The following is a 13766-nucleotide window of genomic DNA, read 5'->3' as shown; positions in this document are numbered from 1 at the left end:
CTCTAGATGTTTATGTGATGAGTGTGTGTTTTTTGGGGGGTTTTTTTTGTTGTTGTTTTTTTATCAGTGCAGAAGTCATTCTGCCACCAGCCTGAGGAAGAGGTCTCAAATGATGACAACAGAGCATATGAGAAACGTGGAGACCTAGATCCTTATGTCATCAGAGGAGCCCCTAAACCAGCCAATCCTGGAATCCACCAACCTCTGAACTTCCTCATATGAATTCATATCATTCCTTATTCTTGAAGTCAGTTTGAGTTGTGATTTCTGTTATCTGCAGCCCGAAGCATTCTAATTACTTCAGTAATAGAAATGTGTGAAAACTATAATGCATTTCATTAAAACTAAACTAAAATTAAACTGTGGTAGGCAGTTGGACAGACATAAGCAGAGCGAGGACGATGGGCCAGGTACAGAAGGTCAAAGGGTGGAAAGCCCCAGGTGCCTAGCAATGGGCAGAACTGGGAAAATGAGAACCTCACCCCAGGATAACCTTTCCTCCCCCAGCATTTGCTGGTCATGTGACTTGGACGCTCCCCTGACATGTTGCGAGTCATGCAGGCTAGACCCCCTTAGAGGGGAACAAACAAGAGCTGGAGAATAGCCCTTAAGCATTAGCCCCCAGGGAAATGAGGTTCTCACCCACATCAAATACATCTAGGCCTCCATTGTGTTTCAGCTCCAGGACCACAAAAGCAGCAAAACCTGACAAGTGCTGCCTTGGCTGACATCAGGATCAGCTGCATTGACTAATGACCCCCTGCCTGGTGCCAACCAATCAGTAGAGACCATGACTCTGAAAGGACACACCTGGAAAGCTCATCAATGTTCTATTGAGAACCTCCCCTAGGGCCTCTCTTAAAATCCCCACCCTTAAAAGCCCTCCTTCTTGGGAGCACTTACACCTTTCCCCTCCCTCTCCTCTTCCCCCCAAATGCAGGCATATTACTTTTACCTTTCTCCTAAGCTCCAAGAGCGTTTCTTTTGTCTCTGTAACTTGTTTTTTGAGCCATTTCTTCTACCTCTATGACTTTCTATAGTTTGAGTCTTGGCTCCGAATTCTTTCTTTTCCAGAACTCAAGTACCAAGATTACTGACTCCATGTGTCTAACATTTGGTGCTGTTCTCACTGACAACAAAACCACCCCTATCTCCCATAGAACAGAGCCTCCAGCACAAATATCTAAAGCTCTTAGACAAGCAAGAGCACTAGCTCTGGTTTACCAATGCAGAACAAGTAACCAGAATCTGTTTGATGATGCATCAAAATATGCAGAGTTACAATTCTGATGTGAAAAGCTACAAAAAAGAAGTACTACTAAGATGTAAAATGAAATCAAAGCAGATAAGACAAATCACACAAATGAAGATGTGTAAGACAAGTATTTGAAAAACATTTCCATTGAGAAAATTACCCTATATAGTAAGAGAGAAACATGCTAATTATCCATTACACCATAACATCACAACCAATCTACAAGTGGTGAAGAGCTACAGGAGGGCACGGCAGCAAGCTACGAGCAGGCAGTGGGCGGGTGGCCAGCTGAGGCAAGTGACAGCAGCTACTTGTGCATGGGCTAATAGTTTATATAATAAAAGCCTAAGCGCCCTAACCGGTTTGGCTCAGTGGATAGAGCGTCAGCCTGCAGACTCAAGGGTCCCAGGTTCGATTCTGATCAAGGGCATGTACCTTGGTTGTGGGCACATCCCCAGTACGGCATGTGCAGGAGGCAGCTGATTGATGTTTCTCTCTCATCAATGTTTCTAACTCTCTATCCCTTTCCCTTCCTCTCTGTAAAAAAATCAATAAAATATATTTAATTAAAAAAAAGCCTAAGTGACCGTTAGGGCAGAATGACCAGAATGACTGGTCACTATGATGTGCACTGACCACCAGAGGGCAGACGCTCAATGCAGGAGCTTCCCCCTGATGGTCAGTGTGCTTGCACAGCAGGCGCACCACTCAGCCATAAGCCAGGCTCACGGATGGTGAGGGCAGCAGCAGTGGCAGGAGCCTCTCCCACCTCTGTGGTAGTGCTAAGAAGCAGTGAGCTGAGTGGTAAGAAGCAGTGAGCAGGCAGGTGGTAAGGAGCGAGGAGTCTCAGACTGCAAGAGGACGCAGGCCAGGCGTCCAGTGAACAAATTTCGTGCACCGGGCCTCTAGTATTTCTATATTCCACTAAATTTACTTTAGCATGACGAAGTTTAACAGGAAAAGCAGAAGTATATCTAAATTTTAAAGATAAGAAAGAACTTGGATGAAACAAATGCTCAATAAATCTTAAATCCTTATTATCCTCTGACATGAGTTTTATTAGCTATTTAGCTATAGGGGCCACACAGTCTTTTATAGTTCTGAGAAGAAACCACCACATTTTCACAGTGGAATTCAATCAGGAGCTAATTATTTTATCAGCAATATTAGTAAACAATGACTAATATGAATTATAACACATATAATTTACCAGGAAATTATGAAGAATCAGGAAAACATTCTCATTCAGAGCTAGACTATAGAGAAAGAGATGGAGGAAACAGAATTCCACAGCATTACAAAACATACAACACTTAGTCCCAACTAACAGGAGATACAATGGTACAAAGTGATAACATCAATGATAATTAGCATATCTGTATGTCTCCCTCCATAAAGAAAGCTGTCATAGTCCTGGGACAGGTGGACATACCCATTCAACCTGCTCCCTCCATTATGATTCAAACGCAAGTCTGAGTCCCAAGTCCATGACCTACCCCAGAATGCACCTGCTCTCCCATCCAATGTGGGTATGTGCAGACCTAAAATACCACTGTGGAATTTTAATGAAGTCTCTAATTCTTTGATGGCTAATTCAGATTTTTTTTAATGGCTAACCATGCTTTCTTTCTATTCGCCTGTGCGTTAAAAATTTTTTTCATCAAAGACAAATACAAATAAACTTTCATGATATGAACAAAACATTCTAAAATAAAGGACACATTTGCAATATCTTATTCAATAAAGAAAAAAAAACTAAAAAGAAATGTAAGGTATCCTTTGGTCATGACGTGTTACACTGTAGGCTAGATTGTGCTGTGATTCACTAATGAAAACCATGACATGTATTCAATAACAAGTTAATAAAAATGCAAACTGAAATTCTACATCTTATATTTATGTGCCTCCACTTTTTCTCCACAATTCACCAATAAATCTTTTTGCCCAGATTAACCAGCCACCATGGACAGAGCTGGTTAAAATAAAATATTTGATTCAATATAATGTCTTTCTAACCCCTCTATCAGCACCTTTTGGAGTTAGTTTGTTTTACCCACTTCTGTTTGCAACAAGAACCTTGGCTAATGTGTATGACAGCTAAGTGTGTCCTGAAGAGTCTGGAAACATAAATATATTTTCTGCTAGCACAATAATCCAGTGGTCCCTATCCATGCTGGCCCATGTGGTCACTTATTGACATATCTGTTAATGCTCTCAGGGATATCTAGGGTCAAGGATATATGCCAGATCTCCTTAGCTTCAGATTCACCAAAACACAATGACAGAAGAGACTGGTAAATTGTATGGACTGAGTGTTATAGGCAAGGCACAGCTGAGGACAGACCACTTTGTCCATGGAAATGTCCTGCTACTTAAAGTGTGATCTATAAAACAGCAGCACTGGAACCTCCTGGGAGCTTTGAAAAATGCAGAACCCCAGCCTCTTCCCAGATTCACTGGCTCATGATCTACAATTTAACAGGTGATTCTGACATACTAAAGTGTGAGAGAAAAGTATATGTTTAAAAAAAATAGCCTGAGAAACTGTTTCTGAACATATTCCACTAAGATTATTATCCCAAATAACTCTCAAAAGTAGGAGGCCAAAACCAAAGTTTGGTTATAAAGAACATGCCCCTTATACAGCAAATGGCCAGGGAATTGTGATAGGAACTGAAGATCCACACTTCAGGCACTGAGAGCTAAAGCCCTGAATTTCCTGGGCACCCGTTTTTTTCATAACAGCTTGCCAACATCATATATACTGTGCACCTTAGGAAAGTGATGAGTTATACCATGTACAACTTTCGTAGCAACAAATTATCAATTTACAAATCTCCAAGTCAACATATTGTGTCTCACAGTCATTTAAGCTGGCAAGACTTGAAAGTACACACAAATCTGAAGTAATGCATTGGAAATATTTGATTTATGTTAAACAGTGCTCTGGAATTTAAACATTCATATGCTCAACTAAACCCTAGTCCTGGCCAATGGGCTCACTGATCAGCTTCCATACACTCTTTCAACATAGACTGCCCAGCTAAATCTTACATTTAAATATTTTAAGACTTTTCTATGTGTTTTTTTTTTATCTTATTTCAAGTAAATTTCCTGAGCTGAAAAGAACCACCACAACAAAATAATACCCGGAACAGCCCTGTGCTATAAAAGGCAATGCTTGTATTCAGTGAACTCTGCCTCTAACAAGAACCTTCTAAAGAAGGAACTAAGATGGCAAAGCCACGAAGGCCTTCAGTCCGGTAAGGAACACGAAGCAGCGTGTCAGAAAGAAATTGTTTTTCTGCTGCTTTTGATGGGTTCTGCTTTCAAGTCAGGAAATTAGAAACAGGTGTGCCACAGGGCACACACATCCTCGCTCCACACAGAAAAACACGCGTTTTCAATTTTCAAACATGAAAGGGACTCCTGTTGAATGAGAGAAGAAATGAAAATCCAGCTCTGTTTCTGTGAACCATATGAAGGGAGCTTAGAAAGTCTTTGACAAGTTGCTCAACTTAACTCCCTCTCCAACTGACAGCAGGTAGTGCTCGACAATAGAGAGGAAAGGCATTCTTTCAAGTGAAAACAATCAAAGGGAGAATTACATTAAGGATCATAGCATTGGCGTTTTAACCCATCACTTGATCTTATGCTTCTGTTTCTACCAACTCTTCACCTTGAGTTTTTAAGTTAGAAGTCTGTTCTTTCACCAAACAACAACAAAGCAATGCAAAATAAGTATATGGCAAAACAAGAAAAAAGAAAGAAAAAAAAGAAAAAAGAATTCTGAGAAAGTATAAACATCAAAAGAACATCTTGGGGTTTATTTGATGCACTATAACCCAGGTCTGCAATCGCTTTCAGAGAAAGACCTACTTTTCCTCAGGACACCCTGAGCTCTTCTGGGGTGCTGGAGGCATTTCAGTGGGTCTGTGAGCTTGGTGACTGGGGCTAAATTTAAAGGCCACCAGTTTGGGTGGGACTTTGGGGATATGGTATGCAGCAGGAAGGGAGATGTACTGATGGCTGCAACAACTCAAGCCGTCAGGTGCACTGAGGTGCCTGCAGATGACCCCTAGGTACATGGATGCAGCAGAGAGAGCCTCATTCAAGGCTATACCTACATTAATAAAAAATAAAATCTCTAAGATACATGATAACCAAAGCTGTCACACTGAACTGATTTTCTAGGAACTGACCTAGCATAATTCAGAATTCTACTTTATTTTGGACCACCAATAATTTTAGTTATGTAAAAAGTAGGAAATAATGTATTAATATTATATGTTATAGATATGAAATGACCTAATTAGAGCAAGCTACAATTTCCAAAGAGAAATCCTGTCCCAGATAATCACTTCAGTTCTTGGAAAAGTGCTGACACTTTATATGCTCTGTTATCTGTAAATAAATAATATTTCATCCCCACCCTTACTAACTAAACAGTTCAAAGAGTGAAGTGCTTTTAAGAGGATGTTTACAAATGTCATAGTTTTATCTATGCTCTATATCTAGAAATCATAATTCACAAAAAGATTTCTCTTTATTCCCAACCCTACATGTTATATCCCAAATTATTTCAGCTGAAGTGGCTGCTCCTTACCCTGAGCCCTCTAAGAATCTTACTGAGTGTGACAAGATTATGAAAGTTTATTTCATAAGGACAGAAAGCTTCTGAGAAGCCACCGTTTCAGCCATGTTAGTGAGAAACAGCACTGCCTAATGAGGCAGATAAAGGAACCAGAGTGGGCTGAAGACTCGGGATTCCAATAGCACTAACAGCAATGCATTTTCCTCCTTGACCAGTTTTTGCCTCTCATTGTCTGAATCATTGCTCATCATTCCAGAGCATCCTCGGGATGACTTATCTATCTTCCAAAGAATGAGCATAAAGAGTCCCCACTTAATACAAAAGAGAAGTTAAATATTTCATCGAGACCACCACATAACAACCCAAATTAAGTCCCAGGTATCCTCTGTTCTCATCAGAACACACCACTCTCAACCCTCCCCTTAACTTCCTCTCAGCCCTTAGTCACCTGGACTTGAACTAACTCACTCCACCTATTATAAACTGAATGTCTGCCCCCCCAGCCCAATCCCAAATACATTCCTATGTTAAAGCCCTAAACCCATGTGATAGTATTTTGGGGAAGGTAAGATGAGGTCATGAGAGTGGGGACCCCATGATGGAATTAATGTTCTTATAAGAAGATAAAGAGAGACCAGAGTGCTCTCCCTGTCTGCTAAGGACACAGCAAAAAAGGTGTGTGTGTGTGTGTGTGTGTGTGTGTGTGTGTGTTGCCAGATACTTATTTTGCAACACCCTTCATAGGTTCCTACCATAGAAGAGAGCCCTAACCAGACACCACATCTGTGGACACCATAATTTTGGACTTCCCAGACTCTAGAGCTGCGAGTTCTGTTGTTTCAGCTACACAGTCTATGCTATTTTGTTATAGTAGCCTGAGCTGAGTCAGACACCACCTGAATGTATTTATTTGTTCATATTTCATTCATATCAATTCATTCAACAAACATCAGGGTTGCTATCTTATGAGTATCATCCACATATCAGTGAAGAAAACTGATAAAAATTTCAACTCTCATGGAATTTCATAGTAGAGTGGGGTAGAAAATAACGAAAAATAACTACATAAAAGCAATAAATATTAGACAATAAGATATACTATGGGGGGAAATAAAACATGGAAGGGGTGAGGAAATGTTGTCTGAGAGAAGATTTACATGTTTAAATAAAGCGGTCAGAGAAGATGTCAGTGAGCAAGTGAATTTTCTGAATAAAGAGCTGATAAGGGTAGGGGCTTGAAATACTAAGGGCAGAGAGCTAAAGGGGAAGGAAGCAACTCAAGCAAAGATTCTACGGTGGGAGTAGGCCTGGCATGTGTGAAGTACATCAAAGCAGCCAATATAACTAAAATTGAATGGGTAAAGGAAGAAAAGCAAGTGCTGAAGTCCAAGGGGAAGGAGAGGAGCACTTCATAAAAGGCCTCATAGGCCCTTCATGAGAACTTTTCCTTTTCCTTTGGGTAAGGTGGGAAGCAGTTGGACAGTTTAAAGTGGAAGTATAACACATGATTTGACTTAGGTTTGAACACCAATTCCTGTGTTGAGAATTGAATAAAGGGCAAAAGAGCAAAAAACAAGAGGCCAGCTAGAGCCTACTGCAATAATCCTGATTACAGATGATAGCACTTTAAATCTGTTGGTAGTACTGGAGTTGCTAAGAAGAAAACTATTGTTGTTTTTTGTTGGGTTTGTTGTTGCTTTGGATGTGGGTGAGATATAAAAGAAAAGAGTGTCAAGATCAAGCATGACTCCAAGATTTTGGCCTGAGCCACTGGGAGGCTGGAGCTGCCATTTGCTGTGTGGAAAAGACTGCAAGAGAAGCAGGTGGGGAAAGGGCGGGCAAGATTAAGTGCTCATATTTGAACATGCTAAATATGTGATGTCTGTTACACAAACAAATGCAGACTTTGAACAAGCAGTTGAATAACTGAGATCAGGGGAGAGGCCCAGGTAGGAGAAAAAGATGTGGGAGTCAGAATATATATGGTCGCTGGCCATTAGACTGAACGATAATACCAAAGCATGTGGGTACACAAAAAGAGAAAAGTTCAAGAACTAGGCCAACATTGAGAGGTCAGGGAGATGAGCAACATTAAAAGAAAAGAAGGACTGAGAAGGAGCAGCCAGTGAGAAGGAAGAAGCCAGGGAATATGGTATCCTGGAAGTCTATCAAGGCTCGTATTCCAGGGGGAGCAAGTCATTCAAGCAACTGTGTCAAATGCTGCTTTTGACTATGAAACGAGCACTGGATTTTAAAGGTGATTGTTCATCTTGACAAGAACAGACTGGTGGAGTAATGGAGGAAAAGGCCTGACTGAGGGAGATATTAAGAATAAATTAGAGGAGAGAATTGAAAAAAAAAAAAAAGAACCTCAAGTGCAGACAACCACTTGAAGTTTCACTTTGAAGGATTGCTATAAAACAGGGAAGAAAGTTGGAAGGGAGGCTAAATCGCTTAAGTGACCTACACACTGAGTCTGAGTAGAACAGGGCTTTATTCAAGACAGTACTCAAGAGACAAAGCCATCAAAAATGCTTGTGACACAAAAGAGTACTAAAGAGAAGAAACAGTTACTTCCAAGAAGAAAGCAAAAACATTGATTCCTGCCTGCCTCCCCATTGCCTTCTGGGCCCCAGAAAGCAATGACCACATGGCACATGTAAATGTCTCAGCAATGGTCTCAGACTGGCTCTTCTGTCACGTGACTCCACTCCCACAGGGAAGGCTGCTTTGCGCCCTCCTGACAAAGGTCCCTGGGAAAAAGTTTTTGTAGCAAAGCCTTGTTAAATAACCTCCCGCAGAAGGGCAGAGGAAAACCTGTGGCTAACTGTTAGGTTGAAATACCAAGAAGGAATGACAAACATCCCAATCACTGCCTCAGAAATATTAAGACAAAAGCCTGGTCTCATCCTATGCACTTTTAATTCACCCACCTTTAAACATGCTCCTGGTAAGCCATGGCCACACCCTCACAGATCTCAGGTTTCTAGGACTACCCAGAGCCAAGACCTGGAAAATAAAAGACCTAGAAAATCAGACATCACTGGGCCTCAGACCAGAAGCAAAGTAGCAGTCCCTCCTTCATGACAGAACACTTTCAGGAAGGGGAACTGAAGCCTACTTCTCCTGATCTCCAGTCAGCTGCCATTTAACCCCTGGACTCATTGTTTCTCTTTAAAAATAAAAGAGACTGCAAATATAAGTAATAAAAGACCAACGTTAAGGTCAACTGAAGCATAAATTCAACCGCCTTCTGTTTTCCTCCTTCTGACCTTCAAATTCTCAATCTATTCTACCTTTCCATAGCCAGTGAGAGAACACAGATGTATCTTACATTATGTATATGAGGTGTTACTGAACAACTGTCTAAATATAGTTTTGGCAAATTAAATCAAATTTTAAAATGCTATTGAAATAAATTTCGTTTTGGTAAATAATCTTTTTGAAAAGACAAGCAACCTTCTGGAAGAGGAAGGAATCACATTTGCATTTCGTTTTTTATTTAAAATATATTTGACATATAACATTGTGTAAATTTAAGGTGTACAAACATATTAATCTGATACATTTAAATATTATGACTGGCATTGTAGCAATAATTAGCATCACTATCACATTACATAGTTATCCTTTCTTTTTAGTGGTTGGAATAATTAAATTCTAGTCACTTAGCAAGTTTAATAATTCTAATACAATATCATTGTCCATACATATGCACATCTTAATTTAATTTGTCTACTAAGCACTTACTAAATGCAAGGCCCTGTGCCAGGCATTCAGTAGACACAAATATACCCACAGACCTCCCTTTCTTCAAGAGCTTATGCCACCACTTAAAGAAAACTTAAAACAAATTATTTTCACACCAAAAAGCTCAAAAAGTAAAGAGAAAGGAATCCAAACATAACACCAAAAAAAAAAAAAAAAGTCATGATATCACAAGGAAAGAGAGTAAGAAAAGGACTACAAAACAACCAGATAACAATTAACAAAATGTCAATGAGGATATACCTATATAAATAATTACTTTAAATGTAAATGGACTAAATGCTCCAATCAAAAGGCATATGGTGGCTGGGTGAATAAAAAGGTGAAATCCATATATTGCCTACTAGAGACTCATTTCAGATTCACAGGACATTTCATAATGATAAAGGAATCAATCCAAGAAGAAGATATAAAGCTTGTAAACATCTAAACAACCAACTTAGGAGTACCTAAATATATAAAATAAACATTAACAGACACAAAGGGAGAAACTGAAAGTAATACAATATTACAATAACATCCCACTTTCATCAATGAATAGGTCATCCAGACAGAAAACCAAAAAACAAACAGTGGCCTTAAATGACATATTAGGTCAGATGGTCTTAATAGAACAGTCCATAGAAGAACAGCAGAATACACATTCTGTTCAAGTGAACATAAAACATTCTCCAGGATGGTGCACATGTTAGGCCACAAAGCAAGTCTCAATAAATTTAAAATGACTGAAATCACAACAAGTATCTTTTCCAAACACAACAGTATGAAATTGGAAATCAAATACAAAAAGAAAACTGGAAAAACACAAACATGTGAAGGCTAAACAACATGCTACTAAACAACAATAGGTCAATGAATAAATCAAAGAGAATGTAAACAATGCCTTGAGACAATTGAAAATGGAACAACAATGTTCCAAAATCTATGGGAAAGAACAAAAGCAGGTCTAAGAGGGAAGTGTATAGTGATACATGACTACTTCCAGAAACAAGAAAAACCTCAAAAATTCTAAGCTTATATTTTAAAAAACTAGAAAAAAAAGAACAAAGCCCCAAGTCAGTGGAAAAAAGGAACATTACAATCAGAGTGGAAATAAACAAAGTAGAAATTTAAAAAATAGAAAAGATCAATGAAATTAGGCTTGTTCTTTGTAAAGATAAACAATATTGATAGAACTGTAGTCATACTCATCAAGAAGAAAAGAGAGGGCCCAGATAAATAAATACAGACATGAAAGAGAAGTTATAACCAACACCACAGAAACACAAAAGATCTTGAGAATATTATAAACAATTATGCAAAACAAATTAGATAACATAGAAGACCTGGATAAATTCTCAAAAACATATAATCTTCCAAGACTAAATGGGGAACAAACTGAAATCTGAACAGACTAATTAACAGTAACAAAATTGAATCAGTAATCAAAAACTCTCAACAAACAAAACTCCAGGACCAGGCTTCACAGGTAAATTCTACCAAACCTTTAAAAAAGAATTAATAACTACCCTCTCAAACTATTCCAAAAATTTAAAGAGTAAGAAATGTTTCCAAATTCATTCTAAAAGGCCAGCATTACTTCAATACCAAAACCAGACAGATGCTACAAAAAATGAAAATTATAGGTAAATATCACCAATGAACATAGATGCAATATCCTCAACAAATATTAGCAAACAGAATTCAACAATATATTAAGAGGATCATAAACCTGATCAAGTGGAATATATTCCAGGGATGCAAGGATGATTGAATACCCACAAATCAATCAACATGATACACCATATCAACAAAACAAAGGACAAAAATCATATGATAATCTCAATAGAAAATGCCTTTGACCATAGTCAACATCTATTTATGATAAAACCTCTTAACAAAGTGGGTATAGAGGAAATATACCTGAACACAATAAAGGCTACATATGACAAGCCCACTCATCATACTCAGTGGTAAAAAGCTGAAAGTTTTTCCTCTAAGATCAGAAACAAGACATGAATGCCCACTCTCACCGCTTTTGTTCAACATGGTATTGCTCTAGCCACAGCAATCAGACAAGAAAAAGAAATAAAAGGTATCCAAATTGGAAAGGAAAAGTAAAACTGTTACTATTTGCAGATGACATCCTATATAATAAAAGGCTAATATGCAAATCGACTGAACAGCAGAACAACTGGTCACTATGACATGCACTGACCACCAGACACTCAATGCAGGAACTGCCCATTGGTGGTCAGTGCACTCCCACAGGGGGAGTGCCACTCAGCCAGAAGCCGGGCTCATGGCTGGCAAGCACAGTGGCGGTAGTGGGAGCCTTTTCCACCTCCGTGGCAGTTGGACATCCCTCGAAGGGTCCCAGACTGCAAGAGGGTGCAGGCCAGGCTGAGGGACCCCTCTCCAGTGCACGAATGTCATGCACCAGGCTTCTAGTAATATTATAAATAAAAAACCCTAAAGACTCCACACAAAAATTAGAACAAATGAATTCTATAAGGATACAAAATTAATATACAGAAATCTGTTGTGTTCCTATCACAATAATAAACTATCAGAAAAATAAATTAAGAAAATAGTCCCATTTACAACTACATCAAAAAGAATAAAATACCTAAAATAAATTTAATCAAGGAGGTGAAAAACCTGTACTCTGAAAACAATATGAAATGAATAAAAGAAATTGAAGATAACACAGATAAATGAAAGGATATGCTGTGCTCATGGATTGGGAAAAAAATGCTAGCATTAAGATGTCCATACTACCCAAAGCAATTTACAGATTCAATGCAATCCCTATCAAAATACTAATGCATTTTTCAAAGAACTATAACAAATAATCCTAAAAATTTGTATGGAACCACAAAAAACCCGAATAGCCAAAGCAATCTTGAGAAAGAAAAGCAAAGTTAGTGGTATCCCACCCCTGATTTCAAACTACCCTACAAAGTAGTAATTAAAACAGTATGGTACTGGCACAAAAAACAGACATTTGGATCAATGGAACTGAATAGAGAGCCCAGAAATAAACCCATGCTTATCTGGTCATCTGATCAACAACAAAGAAGGCAAGAACATACAATAGAGAAGGGCCAGTGTCTTCACTATATGATGCTGGAAAAACTGGACAGATACATGCAAAAAATAAAACTAGACCACTTTCTTATACTATATACAAAAATAAGCTCAAAAATAGATTAAAGATTTCAATGTAAGACCTGAAACCATCTACATACATAAAAGCCTAATATGCAAAGTGTCTCCTCAGGAGTTTGACTGACCGGGAGTTCAATTGTTCGCTATGATGTGCGCTGACCACCAGGCGGCAGTGCGGAATGAAGGAAGACCCCAGCCTGAGGCCGGCAGCCGGAGAAAGGGAGGCCCTGGCTGGCAGCCAGGGAAGGGAGGCCGCCACCAGCAGCTGGCAGCTAGGGACCCTACCCATGCATGAATTTCATGCACTGGGCCTCTAGTAAAACTCATAAAAGAATCATAGGCAGTAAGCTTTCTGACATTTCTCTTAACAGTATATTTTTGTATATGTCTCCTCAGGCAAGGACAACAAAAGCAAAAATAAACAAATGGACTACAACAAACTAAAAAGGTTTTGCACAGCAAAAGAAAACATCAACAAAATGAAAACACAATCTAGTGAATGGGAGATAACACAGTCAAATGCCACTTAATGAAAAGGGTACATTCTGAAAACTGCAATGTTAGGTGATTTCATCATTGTGCAAACCTCATAAAGTGTACTTACACAAACCTAGATGAAATAGCCTACTACATAACTAGGCTATATGATATATCACTATTGTATATGTGGTCCATCATTGACTGAAAGGTTGTTATGTAGCGCACAACTGTATTTGCAAATTATATATCCAATAAGGGGTTAATATCCAAGACATAAGAAGAACTTATAAAACTCAACATCAAAAAAATAACCTAATTAAAAAATGAGGACCTAAAGCAGTGGTTCTCAACCTTCCTAATTCCGCAGACCTTTAATACAGATCCTCATGTTGTGGCGACCCCCAATTTCATTGTTACAAATTGAACATAATTAAAGCATAGTGATTAATCACTAAAACAATATGTAATTATATATGTGTTTTCTGATGGTCTTAGGTGACCCCTGTGAAAGGGTCGTTC

General features: G+C 38.8%; 1 protein-coding gene across 13 annotated transcripts in view; it reads right to left on the bottom strand.

Moving 5' to 3' along the window:
• TASP1 (taspase 1) overlaps positions 1-13766 on the bottom strand; it is a 254206-nt gene that overhangs the window by 107525 nt on the left and 132915 nt on the right. For 5 of the 13 annotated variants that reach the window (XM_059705529.1, XM_059705534.1, XM_059705531.1 and 2 more), the window contains one exon: positions 8783-8858. The exons of the other annotated variants lie outside the window; for them this stretch is intronic. In XM_059705529.1, coding sequence (XP_059561512.1) covers positions 8783-8858 — 76 coding nt within the window. The remainder of the gene's footprint in view (positions 1-8782; positions 8859-13766) is intronic. 13 annotated transcript variants of the gene reach the window in all.

Source organism: Myotis daubentonii, chromosome 8 (assembly GCF_963259705.1).
Source record: "Myotis daubentonii chromosome 8, mMyoDau2.1, whole genome shotgun sequence".
NCBI lineage: Eukaryota > Metazoa > Chordata > Mammalia > Chiroptera > Vespertilionidae > Myotis > Myotis daubentonii.
The sequence above is the reverse complement of the archived record's forward strand: the minus strand, read 5'-3'. Positions and strand labels throughout refer to the sequence as shown.